We start from the raw sequence: 26,088 nt of genomic DNA, 5'->3' as shown, positions 1-26,088 counted from the left end.
CAAAGATTCATACTTGAGATGCCTTGCTGTGCTTCTCTGACGCATGCTTATAGAAGTTTCGTAATTTGATTTTCCACGTGGCTGGGCGACAGGAAAGAGCGCCCTATTTAATTAGTTCGGCGTAATTGCCGCTGAAAAGCTGCAGCAGGTGTATGAATTGCGCCAGGGTATATCCTTCAAAGCAGAGAGCAATAATAAATTGTGCGCTCTCGCGTCCCCCTTGTGCGCAAATAACAAGCGAAATAGCTTCTCTCGCCTCGTTAGTGTTTCCCTGGAGAAGGTGCTCATGCACGTTCATCGCCTCATTTCATGATGATCAAACTAATTTCCTTTTTAACTTCATGACGTCTCAAGAGCATGTACGCTTCGACGAAATTTTTGATGATGAAATAAAAGATCATAGTTTAATATTATTTTTAAGAGTTGTGTATTTATGACTTATTCCCAGCCAAAATTGGTATCTGGTCCTCCATGTACCTTTAAATATTTGAGAAATAACTGTTTTTTTTTTAAATAATATTATAGAAATAGAAAACTCATGAAGGCGCCTTACATAACTTTTGGGAATAATTTATCTGTGAAATAAAAATAGCCTGCTTTTCTTTTGTGCGTTTTCTTGTAAAAAAAGAAATTGAAATAAAAAGATTATTTATTATTTTTTGTGGAAAGCAGGTACGTCAACAATTTGGGCATTACCATTGGTTTCTAAATTTTAAAAAATGTGGATAATAAATTATTTAATAACAAACACCTTTTTTTTTTAAAAATTAATCGAAACCCAAAATCTTTATTTTTTACTCCTTTACTGCTTGTCAAAATTATTTTACTGTTGGGTTAGCCGTATTTCTTTTAGTACAGTGCCTATTCGTAGTTGTGAAAATGAAGTGAATGAATAAAAGAAGATAACAAAGATTGAGTTTAATAATTATCACGTAGCATGTAGCGAAAAATCTCGTTTAGCTAAAATGCTGACGGCGCATCTCAGTCGAGGGTCTCCCCCTTTTATCATCAATAATATATTTGAATCAATATCTGCGCTCAATGCATCACAATTAAGAAGAAATTAACTTAATTAACCGATCCAGCGTCTTCACCAAAGACCCACAAGTTTCCCACTGGAAGTGTTTCCCACTCGCGCCGTTTGGTGAGTGAAACAATCGAGCATCGCGCTGCGCTTGTTGACCAAAATTCGCGGCAACATTTTCCCTCCAAATATCAAAGCAAAATCGCAGCTGCTCCGCTCGCTCGATCGACGACCGCTCCAGAAAGAATTTCCTTCCAGAATCGTCTTCGAGTTTGCCGACGACGAGCCGAAAAGACTGCCGAACCATGGTCGCCGGATCTTTGAGTCGTATGTTTGTCCTAAAGCGAGGTAAACACATTCAAGTTCGATTTTGCTGTTTGGGGCCGGCTTCGCTTTTACCTTGCTTTGGTGACTGGAGACCCGCTGCTTTTGGCTCGTTTTGCTTTTTGCCGAGTGTTTGGTGACTCTGGCGAGTTTTTGCTCATTTTTATTAAATTATCCACAGATGGACGCAAAGAGGAGGTTCATTTTGACAAAATCACCTCTCGAATCCAGAAGCTCTGCTATGGACTCAACATGGAGTACGTCGACCCGGTAATTAGTAACGAAATTCTGCGTGTTTTGAGCACATTTTTCTGCCAAATTACGGAAATATTTGACTTGGCTTTGAAATTTTTGTAATTTTTTGCAAACGCCAATTCAAATTTGGCAACAATTTTGTGCTGCCTTTCCATACATAAAAATTTTCTTACGTAACAATTTCCAATATAATAAATATCTTACACTACGCTACAAGCAATTTAATGGGATGAGAAATTAAACTTATTATTTTATTAAATTAAAAGAAGTCAAACATCTTCAGTTTGTGTTTTTTTTTTATAAATTTTGCAATAAAAGATGTCAATGTTTATATTATTTTCCCTGATTTTCAATTAAATAAAATTTTAACGGCATTTAATAAAAAGGTTATCTTTAAACATTACTTAATATTACTTCAAAAAAAGTACTTTGTATTTATCAAAATTGTTCTATCATATTTTTAAAAAATTTTGAATTATGAAACATATTCACTATGCTGAAATGCCCTAAACGATTGCTAAGAAAATTTAAATTTTTTATGGCTCTGGTTGTTCCACTCTGCATTGCAAATTGTAAAGGAATAAAAACCGCTCTTTTGCAGCCTTCAATCACCCTCAAGGTCATCAATGGTCTGTACCCTGGAGTCACAACTGTGGAACTGGATAACCTTGCTGCCGAAACTGCAGCCACGTTGACCACCAAGCACCCTGATTATGCCATCTTGGCAGCTCGCATTGCCGTCTCCAATTTGCACAAGGAGACTAAAAAGACCTTCAGCGGTATGAAGATTTTTTTTAAATTAAAAACTTGTTCATAAGAATATTTAATTATTTCATTTTCATCTTGATAATAATTGTGGTGTAAAATTCAGAGGTCATGGATGATCTTCACAAGATGGTCAACAAGCACAATGGAAAGAAAACCCCTATGCTCTCCGACCTCCACCACAAGATCATCATGGAGAATGCTGATCGTCTGAACTCGAGCATCATTTACGACCGAGATTTCAGCTACAACTACTTTGGCTTCAAGGTTCAATATATTTTAACAGTTTTCAACTTTAAAGTTTTCTTTTATATTTTTCAGTTATGGTGTGAAACTATTTTTATCTTATATTTTATTTTAAAGAATATTTAAAGTAATGAAATGATAATTTGGTACAAGAATCTCTCATAAATAGAATTTTGGGATTGCTTTCAAATTTAGGAATGATTTAATTGGCATCGAAGATGAAAATCAACTTGTAGCCTCCATTTCCCTTGATTCTTTTGGGTATCAGAGCCATCAGTTTTTCAAATTCTCATTTCATTGTTGCAAAATTTCCTTAAAGTTATTTGCCGTAATTGGTCCAAATCAATTGATATTTTTATTAATTCTTAATTCTACAGTACAAATTAATCAAAGTGATTATGATTGTGTGGAATTTTAGACCCTTGAGCGTTCCTACTTGCTCCGCATTGACAACAAAGTGGCTGAGCGTCCGCAGCACATGCTGATGCGTGTGGCCGTCGGCATCCACGGCGAAGACATCGATGCAGCCATTCACACTTACAACCTGCTGTCCGAGCGTTTCTTCACACATGCCTCGCCCACGCTGTTCAACGCAGCCACCGTTAAACCGCAATTGTCCAGCTGCTTCCTGCTCACCATGAAGGATGACAGCATTGAAGGCATCTACGACACCCTGAAGCAGTGCGCCCTCATATCCAAATCGGCCGGCGGCATCGGCCTCAATGTCCACTGCATCAGGGCCTCTGGGTCGTATATCGCTGGCACCAATGGAATATCAAACGGACTTGTGCCCATGCTTCGAGTCTACAACAACACTGCGCGCTATGTCGACCAGGGAGGCAACAAGGTTGGAATATTTCATATGTTTGTTCAAAATATAAAATTTTTTTTGAAAGGTTGAAGAAAAGAAAGCAAGTTAAAGTTTAAGAATTCTGTTTTGTTTCCAAGAAAAATTATTATTATTGCCTTGTGTTTAAAATATTTCTTAGGATGTTTTTCAATTTCACCATTTTCTCTTCTAGATTAAATATATTTAAAATTGTGTTATTTTGTAACAGTAGAATTTAATTCGTAAATATAAACTCTCAAATCGTTATCTTTGAAATGATTAAAATAAATTTAAATTATTACAATTTGTTTCCTAACATTTTGATTATATCTCATTTTGAAATTAACTCACATATTTCTAACATAGACTTCAATTTAATTTTCTTATAATCTTTTGATGAGAGAAAAATATTAAAATACTTCAGTTATTACACCTATTACTTCTCTTCTTTTAGCGTCCTGGAGCATTTGCCATCTACCTCGAGCCATGGCACGCCGATGTCTTTGAGTTTCTTGACTTGAAAAAGAATACAGGCAAGGAAGAAGTCCGCGCCCGGGACCTTTTCTTTGCCCTGTGGATTCCTGACCTCTTCATGAAGCGCGTCGAGTCAAACGGAGACTGGTCTTTGATGTGCCCTCACGAGTCCCCTGGACTTGCCGACTGCTGGGGAGAGGAGTTTGAGAAGCTTTATGAAAAGTAAATTTTTCTTCATTAACTTAAATTTCAAATGAAATATGTTTATATAATTGTTTTAATTGAAATTTGGTAATTTAACTATGACCAATATTATCCTATTAGGTACGAGAATGAAGGGCGATTCAGGCGCAAGGTGAAGGCGCAGAAACTTTGGTATGCCATCATTGAGTCACAAGTTGAGACTGGAACCCCATACATGTTGTACAAGGATGCCTGCAACAGTAAGTCAAATCAGCAAAACCTGGGCACCATCAAGTGCAGCAATCTCTGCACCGAGATCGTGGAGTACAGCTCTCCTGACGAAGTAAATTAATGAAATTAATAAAAATCTTAAATTTAAATAATTTTTTTAAATAGATAGCTGTTTGCAACTTGGCCTCCATTGCCCTCAACATGTTTGTCAAGCCAGACCGCACCTACGATTTCCATAAGTTGAAGGAGGTGACCAAGACGGCCACCAAAAACCTCAACAAAATCATTGATGTCAATTACTACCCGGTACCCGAGGTATTTTGCTATAATTTGTGAATTGTGATTGTGATAATTAAAAAAAATCACATAGGCTGAGCGTTCAAACAAGAGGCATCGTCCAATTGGTCTTGGAGTGCAAGGCCTGGCCGACACTTTCATTCTGATGAGACTGCCCTTCGACACCCCCAAGGCTCGGGAACTGAATAAGCGAATCTTTGAGACCATCTACTTTGGAGCACTGGAAGCCAGCTGCGAACTGGCAAAGGATTTGGGGACTTACGAGACTTACGATGGTTGCCCTGTGAGCAAGGGAGTGAGTAGATATTTTTGTTATCATAAATTATAAAAAATATTTAAAAAAAGTTATTCTTCATAAATTATCTGTAAATGCTAAAACTTTTTTAAGCAAATTTTTTGTATCTTTAGATTTTGCAACACGACATGTGGGGAGTTGATCCCGGCAATGATCTCTGGAACTGGACTGAACTCCGTGAGAAAATCAAGCAGCACGGCCTCCGCAACTCCCTTCTCGTTGCTCCGATGCCCACAGCCTCAACCGCCCAGATTCTCGGCAACAACGAAAGCATTGAGCCTTACACTTCCAACATCTACACCCGCCGAGTGCTGTCCGGAGAGTTCCAGGTTGTCAACCACCACCTCCTGAGGGACCTCACTGAACGAGGCCTGTGGAACGATGAGATCAAGAGCACCATCATTGCCCACAATGGCTCCATTCAGGTAATCTATTCAAAATACACTAAAATGGAAAATCTTTTAACCACAAAAATTTTAGAATGTTGATGGCCTTCCTGAGGATCTGAAGGACTTGTACAGGACTGTGTGGGAAATCTCCCAGAAGAGCATTTTGGAGATGGCAGCTGACCGTGGTGCCTTCATTGATCAGAGCCAGTCCCTCAATGTTCACATTGCAGAGCCGAACTATGGAAAACTCACATCGATGCACTTCTTTGCTTGGAAGAATGTGAGATTTGCAACTTTTAAAGTTAAAAAGATATGCATTTGAAGATTTTAATGTGTTTTTAGATCATGAGTTATTCCTGAATATTTCCCTTTCTTTATGTGATCTAATTCTTTGAATTTTGTTGCTTATTTTAAATGATTCCATTATTTAATTTTAATGTGATTTTTTACCTTATTTTTAGGGCCTGAAAACTGGAATGTACTATCTGAGAACCAAGCCTGCTGCGAACGCCATCCAATTCACAGTGGACAAAAGCAAGATTCAGAACTCTGCGTCAAATGAGAATGGGCCGAAAGCAAGCAAAGAGGCAAGTGAGAAGGAACCGTCTGTTGAGAGCATCAACATGAAGGCCATGATGTGCTCCTTGGAGAACAGGGACGAGTGCATGATGTGTGGCTCGTAAGTCTGAAGCCAGCCATTTTCCGAAAATCTCTGAAAATTTCCCCCGTGATAAAAACAACCAAAACAAGTATTTTAGAATCTGCAATTTGGTAAGTTTTTTTTCTGTCAGATTTACTTGTGGACCAAATTTTTTTATGAACTCTCACGTCCACTTTATGAATGTGCTTAAATTTACAATAATTTTTAAACCCACGTTCCTCTTACGCTGTCAGACATTTTTCTCAATAGGTTTGTAATATTTTATTTCAATAAAAAAACGCAAACAAATCCAAAAGTCATGAATTTTCAGCTGCAAATCCTTACGAAGGTTGAGCGTGAATTATTATGCACTTGTTTTCGGCTCTGAGAAAAAAACGAGAAGCGCGACTGGTCCTGCCTGCTCTCTTGGCCAGCATTTTTTACTGAATGAATTATTGAGTGGTTGTTCGTTGCTAAATCTTATTTTAATGGTGTGGGAACGCTCATTCTTATCAGGAATTTTGCCGGCTGGATGCCGGTGGCATACAAATAAGCACCTGTGGTCTCGGTTTTTTCATCTCTTGCCAGGTTGGGTTTCGCCAGAAAGGGAGTCGCAAAATCGGCTACTCTTCCGAATGGTGCTGCTTTTCTTGCCTGCTCTGGCTTGCGTATTAGCTGCAGACCTAGGACACTATTTTATTGATTGGATTGCCTTGCCGGCGCAAAAAGACGATTGTCCTATTTGAAGAGAGACGACTCCTTTTTGCGCGTGAGAGCAACTTCTTGCTTTCGAGGAGTGGCAAAGCAAGGCACAAACTGGATACCGCGAGATGTAAACTTGATGTGTCCGATTTGCTGATGTCATTGCACTTTTCACTTGATAGCATTACTGACTTTGAGACACGCTTCAAGTTGCAAATACGTAAACTCAAACTACAAAAATTTTCAACAAAATTGTTTAAAATCAATTTTAATTAGTAATTAGTCTTCATTTTTTGCATTCATTTTTAAGAATTTTACTCGTTAAAATTTTAAGAGATTCCGGTTATGAACTTGTTTAAATTTTGAAAGAGCTCATTAACTAGCTAGCTATGCTCCAAAACTTGATTTTTAGAAGGTTATTCCATATTTGTATTTGTAGAGAGCTTGAATATAGTTTCATTTAGAAAATTTTATAAACCCTGTTGAAGAACAAATTAATTTCTCTTGATTTTAACTGGTTAGGAGCTTATTAAAAATAAAAACTGATGAATCATGCGGCTCAAAGTACAGTGCAGTAACAATAGTTGATCCTGTAACGGCGATCAAAATTTTTGATATTGTGTTTTTTGATCTAAAAAGAATCAAAATTATTGGACTTTTTATAATTTTCAATTAATTTTGAGGAATATTCCACGAATAATTACAAATTTATCTTTTTCCTATATCTTTTTTCAAGATTTTTTGTTTTAGTTTTATACTGAATAAAAAATTATTTTAAATTCAAATTGAAATAATACTGAACGCTTAAATTTTAATAAAAATTTGATCAGTTTTGGTTTGATTTAAGCTGAAAATTATTTCCAACTCAACTGTTTTCATTTCAAATTATTTGCATCAGTCCATTTGGAATGTTTTTTTTCCAAAGGAAGATTAAATGACAGAGGAGGAAGTAAGTCCTCGGCGCTAATAATAACTCGCGCGTGTTTGGCGCCGAGAACGAGCAAATCAAGTGTGACATTGACACAATTGCGTGTAGGATCGCGACGTGATTTAGATCATCTCACGCTGATGCGGCAGACACGCGGAGAAAACACACTTGAAAGGGTTAAGGTTTTTGGCCGTGCTGCTATGGAGGTCAGGAACTTGATACCGCGAGAGGAGCGCGGCACAAAGAAACACACACAACACACAAGCCTATCTAATGATAGTGCTGATAATGTGGCCAGAAATGAAGCCATTACGGTTCGCACACCATCGAGCTTTTTGCACGCAAAACGCAGCAATTTTCTTGTCCAACTAAGAGAGAAAAGGAAATATTTTTTTAAACAGTTAAAGTTTTGATATTTTTTTTTACCAACTTTTTAATATTTGCACTCAAAACATATATTGTTAAAGCAATAGTTTTTCGCATTTGATTGAATGTACAGGAGTAAAGGAAGCGTTGGGTATATTGTCCAAATTTTGGATGCATATAAAAATCTTACAAATTCACGACAATGTATACATTTACAAAAATTGGCTCTCACACATAAAGTGCAAGTCACGAATGCAGCGGCAGCAGACGCGGCAAAAAAGCGCGCATAAATCAACAAAGCGGGCAGGATTCCTTTGAAACACATTAGCGACATACTGATCCACTAATCAACACTGGCTGCACAAAAAAAGAGTAAATCAGATGTCCGTACATGGTGCACTCACTCACACATATATCAAAGCAAGAAAGTTGATGAATGAGTGAGTGAGACTGGCTGCGTTTCTCCGTCGATCTGAACATGAATGAGCCGCGCTGCTCCTTGCGGATGAGTACACTTTTTTTATTTTGCAAGAGAGGAATGCGAAAAGAAAACGCGCGGAAACTTCAGCTAGACATAACACACATTGCTTACTGTAAATTTAACTACAACAATCTTGTGTTCGTCAGTTACAAGTTTGTGTTACTTTTCCTAAAAAAAATAAAAAATAAAATAGCACTGACTATAGGTTGAGAAATGCGGTAACTTTTTACAAGAAGTCGGGCGTTCCTAAATGTTTGTATGATTTTTTTCCTAACAATAAACGAATATTTCATTATGTATTTGAAAAATCTTTGGAGAACAAAGATTTATGAGCCTCTTAAGCTATGAACCAACTCCGAGAGGGTGGTTTATAGAATAATATAATTGTAATAACTTAATTGAGAAAATGATTATTGTGAGGTGAACACAGAAGGGAAGAATGCAACGACCCTGCGGACGCACTGATTCCAAAGATATTCAAGCCAGTTAAATATCAAACTTATAAGCTGAATGTGTGTCTTTTGTTCAAGAGTCACTAAATCTAATTGTCTGCACAAAAAACTATAAGAAAGTCTTGAGGAAGGAGTTGATTAGCCTTCTTTTCCGCCGCCGCCTCTTCTGCCTCCGACTCGACTCGCTGACTGCGTTTGGATTTGCGGGCTTTCCGGCCCCATAAGTCTTCACTTTGGAGTGTCCTTCGATTATCAGGTACATCGGCCCCTGCAGGGGTTCGGAGGGTTGTTTGTAGTGCGCGAAAAGCGGGTCGGTGGTCAGGGAGGCGGACGTAGTGTACGCGGTGGTAGGTCTTGCCGTCGGAGGGGGTGTGGGGGAGGAAGTAGTGAACCTGGGCGCGTTGGGGGTGAGGAAAACTGGCGACGGAGGGGTGGTCGTGCTGGTCTGGTAGCTCCAGGTGGGTATAAGGGTGGTGGTCGTGGCCTCTGTGGGGGTAGGGGTGGTGAAAGAAGGACGAGGAGGAGGGGGTCTGTAAGGGGGACGGGTGAACAAAGGTCGGGAAGGGGTTGGCTGCTTGTAGGGAGATGAAGGTGGTAGGTTGAACTTGGGCCCGTCGACCAGGGTCAGAAAAGGGTGATTGTCTCGCCTGTCGGCCGCGTTGCTTCCGTCGTTGTACTGAGAGGTTGGGGGTGGAGGTCGCGGGGGGCGGCCGTACAAAGGTCGTTGGGGCGCCGCACTAGAAGGGGTTTGCTGCTTTTTGGGGGCACTCGGCTCGATCCAGTAGCGCACCCGTTCCAATACCGGTGGCACGTAGTCATACGTGGGGTCGTTTTTCAAAGGGTCGCCGTGCCCCAGCGGCGTCCACTCGTCGTACTCCACCCTTGGAGCAAACAGACCACGATTTTCTCTCCCGTGGTGGTCTGCAAAACGAGGAGCAAACGCGAAGGCAAGAACGGCGATGAGTGGACAGAAAAGGGCAAGGAGTGGAAAACCTTTCACCAATAAATACGTAAGTATGTTTATTGTGAGTTCGTGTGTGGTGTGAATAATTGCACAAGCCATATTATTACCATGTAACATGTCTAGGTTCTAATCATAACAAACTCTGAGGAGGCACGTGTTTATAATTTGCACTCGTGTTATAATCAAAAGGTGTGAATTTAAAAAAAGTGTATTATTTGATATGATAATTACCACGTGCATGCAAATCAGGAGCAATGACCAAACTCAGGTGTCATGATTTGAGTATTCTTTATTTCAATTGTGTATAACCTGGTCATCTACTTAATCTTCATAAGTCTTACTAAACAAATTAAAATAAACCATATTTATAAAAAAAGTCGTCTTTTATTTCTCAAATAAATTTATGACACTTTCTTAATTGATAATTTAAAAACAAATCAAGATATTTCTTATAGAATCAGAAAAAGGAGAGTTTGTTAAAAAAAGGTAAAAAATATAAATTTCTATGTTTTAGACTTAAATTTTGCAATTTTTCAAAACTATTTATATATTAGGAAAAAAATAAAAATAGGAAACACCAGCCTCAGGGGACTTATTTGGTATTAACAAAAATTTTTTATTATAAAACACGTGATTTTAGGTGAATCCGAAACTCCTCCAAACAATTTATAAAATGGAATTAAGACTAAGACCGTATTATAAATCATGAACCCTTAGAAATAATGTTTATTTTTTAATTATGCTCTAGAATGACTTTTTGTGCATATTTTAATTACTTTATGTGTGTTTAAAATTAATCCTCACCTTCTTTGTCCGAATCTGTCCCACCTTTGTCAGGTCCATTGACCGTCATCGCAAGTCCAACGCCCCAAATGGCGAATATCACCACCAGCCGGGATTTAAATGGCACTGTCATTTCGTTTTTAGGACCTCTTGTCGTGTGTCTGCGAACTGAAATGATTAATTCCAAAAATTAATAATCCGAAGGTACCGTTAAGTAAAAACAAACTTGTTAACATATTTTATAAAAATATTTAGGTCCACAGCTGGCTTTTGCGGTATATTTCCAGCTTAGATAGGACCACGTGTCCTAATACGAGTTAGAGCTGACATTATAGTGTGTGGAGATAAAATCAGCCTTATGCGAAAAAGCTGTGCGCGAGAGTCAACTATCACTCTTGGTGCCCCACAAGGCCCGCAGGGATGAAACAGTGAAACAGCAAAAGTAGTTCCTTTCAGAAACCAGCGCGGCCTCTTTCATCCTCATTAACACAATACAAAGTGTGTGTATGTACGCGTGTATATATAAAATATCTTCTATCGCAGAAGTGAATAAGGAAGTTGTCTTGGTCTCAATTACGCACGCACTTTATAATGTAAGAACTGCAGGCAGGAATTCGCAAAGATGAAGTTGGCGTTTTTCGCTGAGAGATTTGTGTTGGGCGTGTGTGTGTCTGTGTGTATATTCAATACTCTGCCAAATTAATCATACTGGCTGCATGTGACTTGTGTGGTCAGGTGGGGTCCGTTATGATCAATTCTTTTGTTTAAATGCAGCCCGCAGCAGGAGGATTTCGCGAATCGTTGATGCCGAAATAATTGTGGCACGTGAAAAAAGCGGCCGCGCTTCACGACTCAAGAAAAATTTATTTATTAAATCTCAGGAAAATCGCAATGACTTAAAGTTTTTAAATTTTTTTAAATGAAGAATTGAATAAATTTAATGCAGAAGTTTATGAAATACCAAAATTATGCGGGAGCAGACATTTTATTTGTTATTTTCAAACCAAATAGTTCACTTGTGAAGAATATCCAATTTAATATTTTTGCTCTGAAAATCGACTAGAATTTTTGCAAGTCAGGAGAAAATAATCCACTTCATTTGCTGCCAATTTTCTCCACGCCTCGATATTATTATCGCTTTCTGCTTTTTAAACGGGAAAATTACGAAAATTACTCGTAATTTGGGAACAGTTTATTTTTTCGCAAGCTGTGGTCAATTCCTCTCTTGGCGTCGTTTAGAGGAAAACACTCGCCGCACGTTCAGGTGGTCTGCGAAAACTCACTTTCAGGCAACTTCATCAGCCCATTCATTATATGAAAATTAGCATCTGTGCTCGTGGGAAAAGTCGGCGCGCGGGCGCGGCATCATTTTTAAGACCAGACCTGCTCATCACTCACTCATGGTCTGCCGCTATAATAAAAGATTTGCGCACCCAAGCTTATGCAAATCGCTCGCTAAAATTCGAGCACCGAAATTGTAATAATTACAGACCACAACTGACCGCCTTAATTTGCTCGTAAATTTTTACTACGTTTAAAAAGGCGTGTTTTAATATACTTATATTTTAATCATTTTTATCTCATAATTTTAAATTTATGTTTATCTGGATTTTAGTATTTTCAATGTTTAATATCAAGCTAGGCACTTAATATGTCTATACATTTCTATAGTTAAAAATTAAAGCTAAATTTTTATCCTTTTATTTATTTTCTTATTTATATACCAAGTGAAATTCTACGTTTAATAAAAATTTTGCCTTCGTAAAATCAAGGTCTTCTTTTTTTTAACTAAATTAAAAACATGTCAACTACACTAATAAAGTTATAATATTGGTAAAACTGACTGTAATGTTATAAATTTGAATAATAATTCTTAAAAATTGACTTAAAGAGCCATAGCTATACCATAATATGAGTTAAAAATGAGCGAACCGATTTGCAAGAAGAAAGCGAGAAAGCGATTTGTTTGTGCGAAACATTAATTGGTTGGGATTAAAACTGTTCCTCCTGCGTGGCCGCCGCACCTGAGCAATATTTTAATTTACGATCGAGGCCAGCCAATAAAGTATCCTCGAGCCATTCCTCCCTACACACGCTCGAGCAAAGCGCTAATTGCACATAATACTCAAACTACTTTACTACTGGTATTTCAAGCAGCACTCTTTCTCAAAAGACAGACAGCGTGACGCTGTAGGAATCCCAACGTCTGAGTTGTGAATCGCGTGTATGCAAATTCAAAGAAAAAAGAAGCCAAGCTTAGGAAGATCAAAAGGTTTCTGATTGCCAAAGTTAAAAATATAATTGCTAAACACGCACAAATTCACTGTTTTTTAATAATGAACTCTGCTGATTTCAGCTTCCTTTCCAAATTTAATCTGATAATTAATATCAAATGGTATACAAATTTTATACAAATATATGTTAAATCCTGCTATACTGGCTTAAAGGTGAAGCGCCAGATGTGAAGGACTGAAGTTGAAGGGCTGGTTGTTGAGGGCAAATTGTAAAGGGCCAAAGGTTAAAGGCCAAAGGTGAAGGGCGAAGGGCTGATAGCAGATAAATAGTGAAGGGCCAAGTGAGGGTCAAACGGCGAGGAGCTAAAATTAAATTTCGAGCCTTTTATTGAGTGAGTTACCAGCTAGAAAATGAAATCCTTTTATCCTCGTACAATTTGTAGGGCTTATTGTTAGAATTTCTTGGAAATAAAAATTAGCTTGGGTCAACCTGTATGTTTTTTGATACATACTTATTGAAAGCATCGCAACCTTTAATGGCGAAATTGTGTAAATATGCAAATTTCCGTCGTTTCCTCTCTCTAGGGCATGTACACCTCTGTATGATTTGCGTGTTCGCCTCTCGTGTTATTTATTTCTCTCTGTGATTCGCGCGGCCCTTTCACTTGTTCTCACACTGTTCGTACGCCGCGAGAGTCTTGAGTCGAAAAGAAGACGCTTTTGTCATGGTGTATACTCTATCGTGATGTAGGTCTAGTGAATTAGCCATTGCCTCCTAACAAACATACACGTGGTTACAACGGTACCCCGTTAGTGATCAAATTGAGAAGGGAAAAATCATTTAATAAAAATAATTCATGTATTAATTTGTGCAGGAAGCAGCATATTAAATTAAATTATTTCAAAAGTTATAACTTATCCAGTTTTATTTGGTGAAAACAGAGTCAAGTCAAGAGAATAAGCTGCAAATAAAGAAATGAAGCAATTGCAGCTTCTTTTTAACTTGAAATTTGAAGGCATAATTAATAATATTAAAATATTTTAATTCTATCAGTATAATAAATTTGGAAATTGCAGGCATCCCGCCCTCATTCACATGCAGGCAGAGAGTGCAGTTAAAGGCGGACCAGCGAGCAAAAGAGAAGATTAACTGTTCTCATGTATATTCGGAGCCAACGGGCGAATTGAGTTCGATCTCAATGAAAAGCTTATCACAAAAAAAAAAAATATTATATCGCTCAGGCTTTCTTCTTTGTTGTTCATCCGAAACTTTATTCTAGAGCCTCGCCTCGCCGCGTGACGTCACTGTTTTCCAAAAAAGCACACACAGTTTGAGGATAATGGTTGAAAGCGAGACCGAGTCCGATATAATGAGAGGAAGCGAAAAAAGTCGCAAGTAGTTTTTCGTGCAATTTTCTTTCCCGCAGAGAAAAGTGAATCACGAGGAGGAACGAGAAAGGCGAGTAAGTGGAGCAAACTAATTCACTTGCACTTAATTTACTTTAAGAGCTACAGTTTCCTCGGCGCACTCATCATTGAGTACACATATAAAGGGTTTTCTATTTAATAAAAACAAATTTTGCCTATCGGCGTTTCAGCTCGGCAGCACTAAATATTCCCCGTCTTGTTTTTATGAAGCGTCCTCACAAATGCGTAACACAATTTACGGAAGGAGAATGCTTGAATTTTTAAAGATTTACTTAAATTGACTTTAGTTTAAATATTTTTATATGAATTAAATATTAAATCGTGGTGAAAGTGAAGTGGGTGACAAATTATATGCTGATTTGATAAATATAAAATTAAAATAAATTAGTCATGAAGATTTTACTGTATGCTGAAAATTTTGTAAAATTAAATTCTTGCAAAACTGTTAATAATTTAATTTTTTAATTAAATGTAGAAATAAATAATACAAAATATATCATCGAATAAATCAATAATAATATTAATAATACATTTTGTTCTTAATAAATTTCAGTTTCAGATATTCACGTGAATCTATTTGAAAATTATACCCAGAACTATATTAACGACATAGTCGGACAGAATCAAAACAGTTTCAATTGCAGTAATTTTAACAAAGTTTAATTTTTTGTTAATTAATTACTATTTTTTTTCTTCTCCCTATGCTATAATATCTATATAATATAAGGTAAATTTGTAAAATATCTCAATTATAATTTCTTTAATTTGCAGGTCGGCGGTTGTTTTGGCCATATATTTCAGAACGAATGAGAATAAACCATCATACTGGCGACTTTATCCGTTTTTACGATTCCACTTTTGAAACTAACAGTCTGCTAACAGTTATATTTGAAAAATATAAAATGTTTCAAAATGGCTCTCCGTCGGCCACCCACAGCCCCACACAAGACTCTCTCCATCTCATAAAACGAAACGATCTTTGGTGTGACAGACGGCCAGAGTGTTTTTGGAGCAGCGGAGTGCGAGAAAAGGGCCAACAAGAATTTTATTACTTTCTTTCGCGCGCAGGAGAGGCGAGAAACTACTGCCGCGCAACACAAATATATTCGCAACAATGACCGCGTCGGCGCCATTAAGGCAATTCGCATTAAGTGCATCTCATTTCTCACGCTTGAAGTAACGTATGTAGTACATTTTGGCTGCTGTTGTCGAGCAGGGGTCAAAGTCGGGGTCACACTGGCAGATCGTGAATCGGTAATGTTGTTATTGCCTCTCAATCGCGCGGTCTGACATAATAAGAGGTTTGAGCGCCGCCAACCGACGCCTCCGGTCTCATTCTTTTCTCTCTTTCGCCCTCGCAAGGGAACATCGCCAATTTTATACATGAATCGGCAAAGAAAGATGAGCCAAACAAGGAACTTCCTAAATATCGTCTACTGAATTAAGGGACAAAGTCATATTTTAAACTTCATTATTTTTAAATTGATTGATTTCAGGTGAGCTGCAAATTTGTTGAAAAAATTGCAAGATGTATGTAGCTATATTAAAAAATTAATTTAAGTTAACTTTAGTTTTATAATTAAACTGGCTGAATAATTAAAGCATTTTTAAAATTATTCAAACATGATGACAAAATTGTATGTCTAAAAAATACAAAGAAAAATTAAAACTAAATAAATGAAATTCAAGAATTTTACCAATTATAATAATTATTTAATACAATATATCTAATTTATTTTCTATTTTCAAAACGCGCCTACTACTTTTTTTCAATTTATAATTCAATTTTATTTTGTTTTGGTGGTTTCGCGGATTTCATTAATTTAGATTTCAAAGTAATTTATATTTGTGTCTCTGGGCTTTGTCTGCCTAAAAAATCATTCAGGAACATAGGTTAAATACGACTAGCGAGAGGTTTATACCTCCACTTGTTAATCAATTTCCACATTTTATCAAAATCGGTTACCGAGGATTGGCAGCGTTCCCTTGTCGGAGATGCTCAATCAAAACTCTCGCTCGTTTGTGTCAACAAAATTAGCAAGATCTGATTTTTGGCGAGGAGATTTCAACGCCTGCGTGAGTGATGATGCATGGCCGCGTGCGTTGTAATGCATGAAACACGACTTTCTTTCTTTCTTTGGCGAATTAAAAGTGTGTGAGAGACGGTCGCGACTGACGCAAATAGCCGGCGTGATTGACGCGTGGATTCGAGATGCGAAATTTATAGTAATTGTTGCCGGTGCTATTTGGCTGATTTAAGTATAGTCCTAGCCAAAGCCTAGAAGTTTCTACTTATATAGTTAAAATTTCAGCACGAATTTTTGATTTTAAATAGCACTTTTCTTCTCGCATTTTTTTTTTAATTTTTAGGCAAAAACGAAGTTTGATGTTCAAATTTAATACTTGTAATTATCAACTAATTTGAACATCCCCGATTAGTTGACTTTAAGGTACTTATTGAGTGGATGATGGTTTTTTATATTGGACGTTTCAATAAAAAATCCTTGCTGTTTTTTCCAACAAAAATTTAAATTCTTTCAGATAATTGTCTGTTTTTAGTGTTTTTAATTGAATTTTAACAATGTAAGCAAATAACCAACAGTAATTATACTTTTGAGTCTGAATGCTATTAACTTCCTCTATTATAATAAATGTGTATAAATAAACCAAGTTTAAAAAAAAAAATATTTAATTTTCATTAATGCTTTGAAAACACATGATTATAAAAGATATGGAGAGCAATTTCAACGTGGAATCCTAGAACGGAGTCATAGAAAATAAAGTTTTTAAACGAATTGAAATGAAAAATTAAAATCTCTACTCTCCAAACAGAAAGTTCAAAATTCATTCTGTTTTCAGCAAATTTATTTTTTGTTAAAAAAATGAAGACGCCATAAATTAAAAATTATCTTATCCCACTTATTAAAATAACATTAATATTTAAATAAAAAAAATTTAAAATTTTTATTTTCATAGGTTCAAGAAATAATATTGAATTTATGTTTCCTCAATAAAAAATTCCAAGTTACAAATAAACTAGAAAATTTAAATCGTCGTCATTATTTATTTTCAAATAATTTTGGAGACATAGAAAATCTTCAATATGAGAACTTACTTGTGCAAACCAAATTAGCTCCGAGAAGCGCTTCTTGTTTCGATCTCAGTCAGGAGTAGTAATTTCCTGTGGGGGTTGCGAGGAGCATGTCCTCCCGCGTGGTCAGTGGTGCTGCATGTGAACCTTCTACGCGAGCGAGCGAGTGCTAACTAACTAACTAGCTAACTAACTAAGGTGAGCCGACCCACTCAGCCGCCTCACGAATGCGGGTCACCAGACTCAAGCCAGCAGCGTCTGCCGTGTTGTTTGTTAGGGCCTCCTCTCCCCTCTCCCACTATTATACAATCATCTCTCTGCGCGGATAATATAATATCGCGGGCTCATTATCTCCTGCCGATCGAGCGAGATGCACAAACCGCACACATCAAGAGTTCGCCGCCGGTAGCGATCACAAAAGCGGGCAAATCGTTCTTTGTGTCGCTTCCCTGGGCCAATCTCGCGGCGAACCCAAAAACACCCGAGAAGCCGAAAAGCACATGATTATTATTAATTGTGATTTCATTTCTAAATCTTTTGAGAAAAATCTTGATTGTTGGCATCTAAATTAAATTCACCTATTCAAAATATGCACATTCATGAGGATATATTTGGCTTTTATAACTCTCAAAATTTTATGTTAAAAGGATTAATAAATCTTTACAATAATAGAATCAAATTTTTGCAATTTTTTTTATTAAAAAGTATGACCAATATAAGCAATTATTATTGAACAGATATAGGAACAAATCAATTGATTTAAAATATTTTATTTATTTTACTAAATTACGAATTGTAAGGTTGCAATATACCAAACTAAACTTCCTCTTACTTTTCTTATAAGAAATTTTATTTTATTAGTTTTCTGGACGATACTGAAAGCGAGTTTAAATTTACAAAAAATTTCCATTCTATTGCTTTCAAAAAAAGAAAAATTCATTCAAACCCGTTCCTTTAATTTCCTATAATTTTGAAGCGAAATAATTTAAATTTAATGTAGTCTGAATTAATTGTTATCAATACCAATGTCATTTTTATGTATGCAATTGTCACGTCAAAGTTTTTAGCTGCTTCTGTACCATAAGTGGTTTTTAGAAAATATTAACTACATTTTCTTTTACATTCCCAGCATATTTTTCTACTGATTTTAAAATTGTTTGCTTGTGCAATGAAATAAATATATCAATTTTGTTCTTGTAAAATTTGCTTTTTCTGGTGCTCATCACGTACTTTTCGGAAATCTTCAAGTTTCCCCATTCGGAGCCAAATGCAAATTTTCGTTCCTTATTTGTCCCTTCCTGTGATCCATTTTACGAACGTGGTGCTTTGACTGAAAATGTTTAAAATGCACGCAGTGGTGCGTCTCGGCGTCTCTCATCGTGTGACGAGCGAGTGAATGAATTGAGGAAGAGCAGTATTTATGTCACTATTACAAATCAGACGGCCGATCACTTATAGTGTAATTACTTTCATGGTCGGCGATTCAATAAAGCTATCACTCGCGCGAGCATCATCGCCATTTAATGCGCCATAAATATAAATACTCTGTTGAGAGAGGAGCAGCCGATTGTTGTTTCTGCGTGCATCACACACATACAGAATTCTAGGTTAAACCGCATCGTTCTCTCCATCATTATCTTAATCAGGCATTCGCTTTTTAATAAATTTAAACGCTCCCGTTTGTGTCATCCGAGTAGCCAAGTGCAGAAGAAATTTTTTCCAATAGATTTGCTTGATTAAATGGATAAATAATATCAAAATGATATGTTCAGTCAAGCGACATAAAAAGATCAGTTTTCTCAAGGAAACATGCACAGGAGTTGATTATTTTTTAGCATTAATCTATTATCAAATCCCTCCATGAATATAAGGAAGCATGGTTTAACAAAAATTGCACCCTAACTAATATTTGATATTAACATTTAAAATTTTTTGATTATTATTCTATTATGTTAGTGAAGCTCTTTTTTGTTTAGCAACAAGATTGAGTTTCCTGATAAAAAGTGATCTCGAAACGAGAGACGAGCCCCCACACGATCGGTCAGCACGCCGAAGGACCACAGCGAGAGCGGTGCGCCCACTGTACATATATTAATTTGCATATTATTCCTCGTCATCGTGTGGGGGTGCGTGCAAAATTAAATTAAGCAGCCACCCACGTACTCCCTGAATCTCGCGGGTCAACGTCCTTCTCGGCGTGGTGCACCTTTTTGTCTGGACTGGAGACGCATTTGAGAAGCTGGAACACATAAAATTATAATTTATAATAAAAAAAAATATAGTGTCTAGCAAACATGAGTCGCCGGAGTAAGAGTGCCCGACCGACCAGATCCTGTTTTCTGCCATATCGCAGACTAATAAATATAACGCACGCAACACACCACTTGCCCTTTTGCATTGCATAAATTTCATCTGAAACAATCTGTATTTTTATTCCCTCTACATTTTGATAAAAAAAAATCTTTCAGAGATTACATATTTTATCCTATTATAAACAGTTTACAAAAATGCCTTACTTTTTCTTTTCATACATAATATATTTTTTTTGCATCTTTATTAAAATTTTAAGGGTAGGCTTGATAAAATTGATTGTTTTGAGTCATTTTACTTTGTTTCCAAATTATTTGAAGACTAAAATGAGGTTTTTGGGACTTCCATCTTCAGGCACTGATTTATGCATTTGCTTTTTATCATATCTGGGGTCTACCTAGGATTTTCAAAATAAAAATCAAACTTGAAGGTTTTTAAATGAAAAAAAAGGACTTTTTATCAGTTTCACAATTTGAACCGCAAATTATCTTCAACAGATTAATTTACTTGGCAGAAAAATTAACGATCTTTTTATACAAGAGGTTAATTATAGCTTTAGAAGGAAAAAGCCAAGACCTTTCTTTTTAGGCGTGAAATTTGATAATGCGAATTTCTTGTGGGCCGGAGACAAAAAGTGCGAAATCACGGAATCAGCAGAGAAACCTGTGGCTTTCTGTTTGGCAAAAGGCGTGATTTACCCACAACACATACTGCAGTGTCGTGTCTTCTCTGCTGGTCGCGCGTTTTCTTTTCATCCTTTGTCGGAGCTGCACTTCATCATCGCCGCGTGCACAAGCCAACTAGGTCACATAATATAATGCAGGAATTTGCTCGCGTACACTTCCTCCAGCCTCGCCGCGCGCTGCACTCATTCATAATTATTAAATTCTATAATCCTCTCGGCAATGCGGGCTTTTTTCTCATAAAATACACACGCGCTGAATTTCCATTCGTATCTTTTTGCATTTTCACACTACTGAAATGTTTCGGAAGATGAATAAATAAAAACTTAATCCAAAAACACGTGAGAAGTAAATCTGCAACTAAATTATTATTTTTTAAAAGGTTTTAGAGACCATTTAACCTTCTCTCTGTTCTCTAGAAAAAGCTGTGTATCAATCGATATATTGGAGAATGAATAAATATTAAAATCAAATACAATGATAAACTGACTTTTGGAGAAATGAATAGCTAATTGTAAGTAAGCTTCTATTTTGGAAGACCGAGGAGGTGCCTTTTAAGGGAAATCTCAGACCAATGTTATCAATTAAGGCTGCGAAATTTAGGTGGTTGATTCATTTTTCTGAGCTTCCATATAACCATCATATTTCATGAAGAACGCCCACCTCAAATTTTCAAAACAAAATAGTCTCTTTTAATAATTGATATATGCTTTCTTAAAAATACTACGAATTATTATGTTAGGCAAGTATATGCCCTTATATCGATCCCAAAACTCAAGAAAATTAGTTAAAAACTGAAATCGAGAATACTTTTTTGTGCTTTTTATAAAATAACAAATTAATTTTATTTATTAAACCTTAAAAAAATTAAAAGAGTTCTATTTAATATTTTGCATCATATTTAATTAAATAATTGTTTTAATTTTTTTTAAACTTAAAAAAATATTATTTTGAAAGAATAAATCATCATTTTTTAATTGCAATTCAGATTTTATTTAAATGTATTTTTAGGGCTGGCAATAAATGGAAATAGCAATCTGCTTCAAGTTTCTGTATTTATTATTATTTGAAAAATATACAACAGAACATTTTAACCCTGAAATATTTTCGTACGAAAATAACTGTAAGCAGGAATAAAATTTTAATTGAACTTGTGCAAAAATTTTCATCACTTTAATTATGTTGTTTACTAGAGCTGGCTGCCAATTATCTCCCAATGTGATTTTTAATTTTAGTTTGACTTGTTGCGAGAGAATAGATGAATTGAATTGAATTATTTAACTTCAGTGTACGCCAAAAATTTGAAAAAAAGTTAGCGCGTTAAAAACTTATTGCGAAAGGGAATTTCTGCAGCGATGACTCTTCTTTGCCTATATTTGTCTGCTCCTTGAGTTTTTTGTGGCCACAGCATCTCTGTGAATGACAATACATCACGTCTGGTCCGGTTAACGGTTTTCATTTCCTGTCCGCGGCGTTCCCCAGAAAATCCTGATCAGCACATCCTCCCTCGCAGCTCATATCTCAATTGCGTGTTACGCAATTCAGAAATTTTGAGATTCTGAAAAGAATAAATATTAAAAATTAATTATCAGTGAAAATATTTGCGTTCAAATTTTGTTGGCAAATTTTCCCATGGTTTTAAAGACCGTACGTTGTGCGTCGAGCATAACCTGATTTAAAGAGGTGCATGCAGTTTTCAATTTGCAAGTTAAAATTAAACGTGGCGGAAAAAAACTGGATTGAGATAGTGGTCCAATAAATTTTTGGTTAGTCACAATGAGCAAGAGGTTCGACCAGCTGAAGCACAATTACAACTTCATCCACTTAGCGTTTTTTTGTTTATCCTGGCGTCTTTTTCTCTTTTTCACAGAAGCGATTGGGAAAAAAGGCGGCCGTTCGGCTGCGATTTTGAGAATCTCCTTCCCTTCAGAGAGAGAAAGAAAGAAGTGCATGGATGCATGCTAATTGAATTAATGAATGACGCCGAGGAAAATTTAAATGAAAATAATTTTGAAGTAGGCAGGCCACACACGCGCTTTACTTCTCTCTCATTTTTTACTCCGCCGATTTTCGAAGGAGAATTATTTTTCACTCTCGTAATTTATGCGCCGCGACTCTGGTCTATTAGCATAACTGCACTCGCTGCATCAATGAAAAGGATGGATGGCCATTCCTCTGGGTAAACAATAATTTCATCTGTTTATGCGTGCCCTGCCGCCGATGCATTTTTACTCGGCGCATAGAGCCCAAGGTGTCCGACCTCCGACCTCATTTACCATCCGCGGGAATTGAGGTTATCGCCGAGAAAAATTATGGGCCCGCGTTGGGACGCGACGGATCGTATGTCTTTGGTGTGTTTTTTGTGCGAAGTTGACAGTATTTTATATGTTTAGCTGCCCTTTTTATTAAGCGAACGATTAATAAGGAAGACATGTATCCTTATAAAAATATCTCCTATTACAAATTGTGTGGAATTGAAATAGACAATACCGACGTATAGAGTCTCAAAATAGTGTGTAGATACATGATACCTGATACCATATTAAAATATTTGATAATTCGTTATTAGTGTTTAAATTGTGCAATGCAAACAATTTTAAGCTACGTCCTTTTTTTAACTACCAGATTCACATCGAAGATTTTTTAAGAAAAAAATATATTATTATATAAACTATTCCAATTATTATCATTCAAGATTTGTTATGTAGAAGATCAAGACCTTTTTTTAAATCATACATGAAACAAAAATTTTGCGTGCTTTTCAAACTTCTTGTTCAACTGCGGCTTTGCACAAATTTGCTATTTTTTGTATTTTCTTGCTCATGAAAGCAGATTTTTACGAAAAATATATTAAGAAGCCAAATTCAGACTATAATTTTAATTGAAAAGGTCCAAGATGACCGTTTTTTTATAGCAAAAAATTTTGGAAACATCTGGTTACTGTATACTTCCTTCTCATATTTTACACTTCTTAGAAAAAAGTTAAAATTAAAGATCTTTTGATTTATTTTTTTGTTCTCAATTGAATATTACGACCACACTGTTTTCTAAAGAGAAATAACAATTTAATTAAAAAAAGTAATTATTTTCTTTTTTTTTAAATAATTTCTTTGAGCTAAATGTAAAAAAATATGCTGCAAAGAATGTATTTGCAAATGTACAAAACGATGATTATTGCACTCAAATTTTTCCCAACAGTACTCCTTGCACGGCACTGAAAACTGTGCCGCGATACTGTCCTTCAAAGCGGGTGGTAGATTATTTTTCGCATTATTCTACACAGTTTGAGGAGCGAGAACAGGCAGCGAGTCTTATATTCTCGTTGGTTATAATAATTTATATAAATTTCATTCTAAGAATATTAATAAACTGAATTACTTTTTTATTCTGCTTGCAACTAAATAAAAAAAATCAGCAATTATTCTGCTGTTTAGTAACAAAGGTCGCTGCTGCTTGGATAATGATGAAATGAATGGCACCGTTAGCACCATCTAGCCATCTGCTTTAGTAGCTGCGGTGCCCACTCAGGTCACCTTTACAAAACCTATATTGTTGGGAAGCGACACCTGTTGAATCAAACAGGTAATTTTGGCAACTTTGAGGCATAGTGTTTTACAAGAATTTTATTGCCAATTTAATATTGAGAACGTAATTTTTAGACTTTCATTTAGTTAATTTAGTTAATTTTTTTTATGAAAACTAGGTGCACTGAATTTTTATTTAAGCTCTTTATTGCAGATTTAATTTTATTTACAATCACTACTGATTATGTACAAGCAATTTACATAACTTAACTTTAATTACTTACAATTCTCTCTTAGACTTCATTAAATAATTACACGCTCTCTAATATGAACAATAAACAAGTATGCATTCAAGCTGCGTGAAATCACATGTTCGATTTTTTAATATAAACACAGGCACTTCATGAATTGCCTGAGTTGCTTCTGCAAATTTTTTTACACAGCTTAAATTTTTTAAATTATGATTGTGCGTAAAATTCTTCTTCATTTTTTGTAGTGCACAAGAAGTTGTTATAGCACAAAATTATCACAATCACATGAGAAGCCTATTGCATAATAAGATACATTTATACATAAATTCTCATAATATATTGGCGCTAGTAAAATAACTTAGGTGTACAATTTATTTATTTATTTTTTTTTTAATTCAGCTACAAATTTTCACGGTGGGAAAGTAATCAGATAAGAGATGTCAAAATTACCAAATATTTTAGTCAATATTATAGATTTTTGTTCAGCCAAATTCAGTTTGTATTTTTACAAAACAAATTAAGGATAATTCAAAAGCATAACCAGACCAAGGGCTTTGTAATCACATCGCTTCCATTAGTTTTTGATGCATAAATTTTGATTAAAATACATTTAATTTACAAGTAGATTGATTTCAATTGCACATCAAGATTGAATAGAATTTGAGATGAATTAAAGCATTTAAAGTTCAGAGCGTTAAATAAAGATTCAACTTCCCTTTGTCTGATTTTTAAATAATATCATTAAACTAAATTTTAAACTTTCCGATCATGGCTGTTAATTTGTAATTTTTAACTTTTTCAAATATTTCAAACTGAAATTGCATATCATCCCTTGTTATAAATTTCCAATATTTCATTTGAAGTTTTCTATTATTATATAGTTATATAATATACAAAACTGGACTATTCAGAGAGCCCCAAATTTTGTTCTGTATAAACACAAACTCTCACATATTTCCTTTTAAATTTATAAATTATAAACATCTCATGCTCACCAAAGTACTTAATATGTAAAGAATAATCAGTCAAACAGAGTCCTTAGTACAAACTAAAGTAAAACGCAAAAATCACTTGAGTTCCGATTCGTCCTCAATTTCCTGCAGACTGGGCACCAAGGTCTGCAGCGAGAAGTATCTCGAGCGGTCGTCAATCTGGACGCTAGTCACGTGTTGGAAGCAGCAGGGCTGGGAAATTTGAGACTTGGGGGGCAGGCGTTTTGGTGGGCTGGGGGCGGTGGGGGGCTTGACCCCCTTGGGCATGGACAGGCTGATGTTCTCGGGCCGGGAGGTGAGCGACTCGATCTGGCTGAGCAGTTCGTCGGCGGCGTCGACGCTGTCGAAACTGAGCCCAACCACCCGACGGTGGTCCGAGGACAGATACATGGTGTGGAAAGAGGGTGCCACCTGCTTGTAGGCCGTCAGGTTGTCGATCGTGTCCTTCCACAGGGTGAAGCATGAGCCGCGCTCAGCTAGCAAGATCTGGATGCGGCGCTTTCGGCGCGAGCGAGTTTCGCCCAGGTCCAGAATCACCACCGGGATGCCGGTGTACATCAGTTCCCACTCCGGTGGACTGGAGTTGCCACTAAAAGTTAAAAATATTTAGTTGAAAATAATTTTCATTAACAATTAAAATAATTTAATAATTTTAACTATACATAATTTTAAATGATTTATTTTTTATTATAGGTTATTTTTATATAATATAATTATTTTTTAACAAAACTTTTGATATCTTAATAATATATTTCACAAAATTTTTGTATTTCAAAACATATACTATGAGAATAAATAATTGTTTAAAAAAATATATAGTAGTACCTCTGAGTGTAGTGTGTTAATAACAACAAAGTTTAAAAAAAACTTCAATTTGGCCTTTATATTGGTGACCAGTAAATGAGATGTACTTATGAAATAGTAATAATTTCTTCAATTAGGCGTCT

At 36.0% G+C, this 26,088-nt stretch overlaps 3 protein-coding genes across 4 annotated transcripts in view; 1 reads left to right on the top strand and 2 right to left on the bottom strand.

The window, feature by feature from the left end:
• The first annotated feature begins 1,202 nt into the window (after positions 1–1,202).
• On the top strand, positions 1,203–6,262 carry LOC132195852 (ribonucleoside-diphosphate reductase large subunit). Its single transcript, XM_059618144.1, has 12 exons — positions 1,203–1,372; positions 1,530–1,618; positions 2,205–2,382; positions 2,475–2,635; positions 3,033–3,461; positions 3,898–4,139; positions 4,242–4,443; positions 4,497–4,646; positions 4,702–4,923; positions 5,037–5,348; positions 5,404–5,592; positions 5,774–6,262. Exons 1-12 carry the CDS (start codon positions 1,330–1,332, stop codon positions 5,993–5,995), a joined length of 2,439 nt encoding a protein of 812 aa, XP_059474127.1. The 5' UTR covers positions 1,203–1,329; the 3' UTR covers positions 5,996–6,262.
• Positions 6,263–8,014: 1,752 nt separating this feature from the next.
• Positions 8,015–17,607, bottom strand: LOC132205496 (uncharacterized). The gene is made up of 3 exons (XM_059634577.1): positions 17,406–17,607; positions 10,650–10,796; positions 8,015–9,802 (listed from the first exon to the last, which is right to left on the bottom strand). The coding sequence occupies exons 2-3, from the start codon at positions 10,759–10,761 to the stop codon at positions 8,991–8,993; spliced, it is 924 nt and encodes a 307-aa protein (XP_059490560.1). The 5' UTR covers positions 10,762–10,796; positions 17,406–17,607; the 3' UTR covers positions 8,015–8,990.
• Positions 17,608–24,064: 6,457 nt separating this feature from the next.
• The window catches only part of LOC132193969 (uncharacterized), a 39,246-nt gene continuing 37,222 nt past the window's right edge, over positions 24,065–26,088 (bottom strand). For both annotated transcript variants that reach the window (XM_059614982.1, XM_059614976.1), the window contains exon 3: positions 24,065–25,730. In XM_059614982.1, coding sequence (XP_059470965.1) covers positions 25,217–25,730 — 514 coding nt within the window. In that variant the 3' untranslated portion in view covers positions 24,065–25,216. The remainder of the gene's footprint in view (positions 25,731–26,088) is intronic.

This window comes from Neocloeon triangulifer, unplaced genomic scaffold (assembly GCF_031216515.1).
Source record: "Neocloeon triangulifer isolate White Clay Creek 2 clone unplaced genomic scaffold, ASM3121651v1 ptg000001l, whole genome shotgun sequence".
Taxonomy (NCBI): domain Eukaryota; kingdom Metazoa; phylum Arthropoda; class Insecta; order Ephemeroptera; family Baetidae; genus Neocloeon; species Neocloeon triangulifer.
Note: the sequence above shows the minus strand (reverse complement) of the source record. Positions and strands in the feature narration are given on the sequence as shown.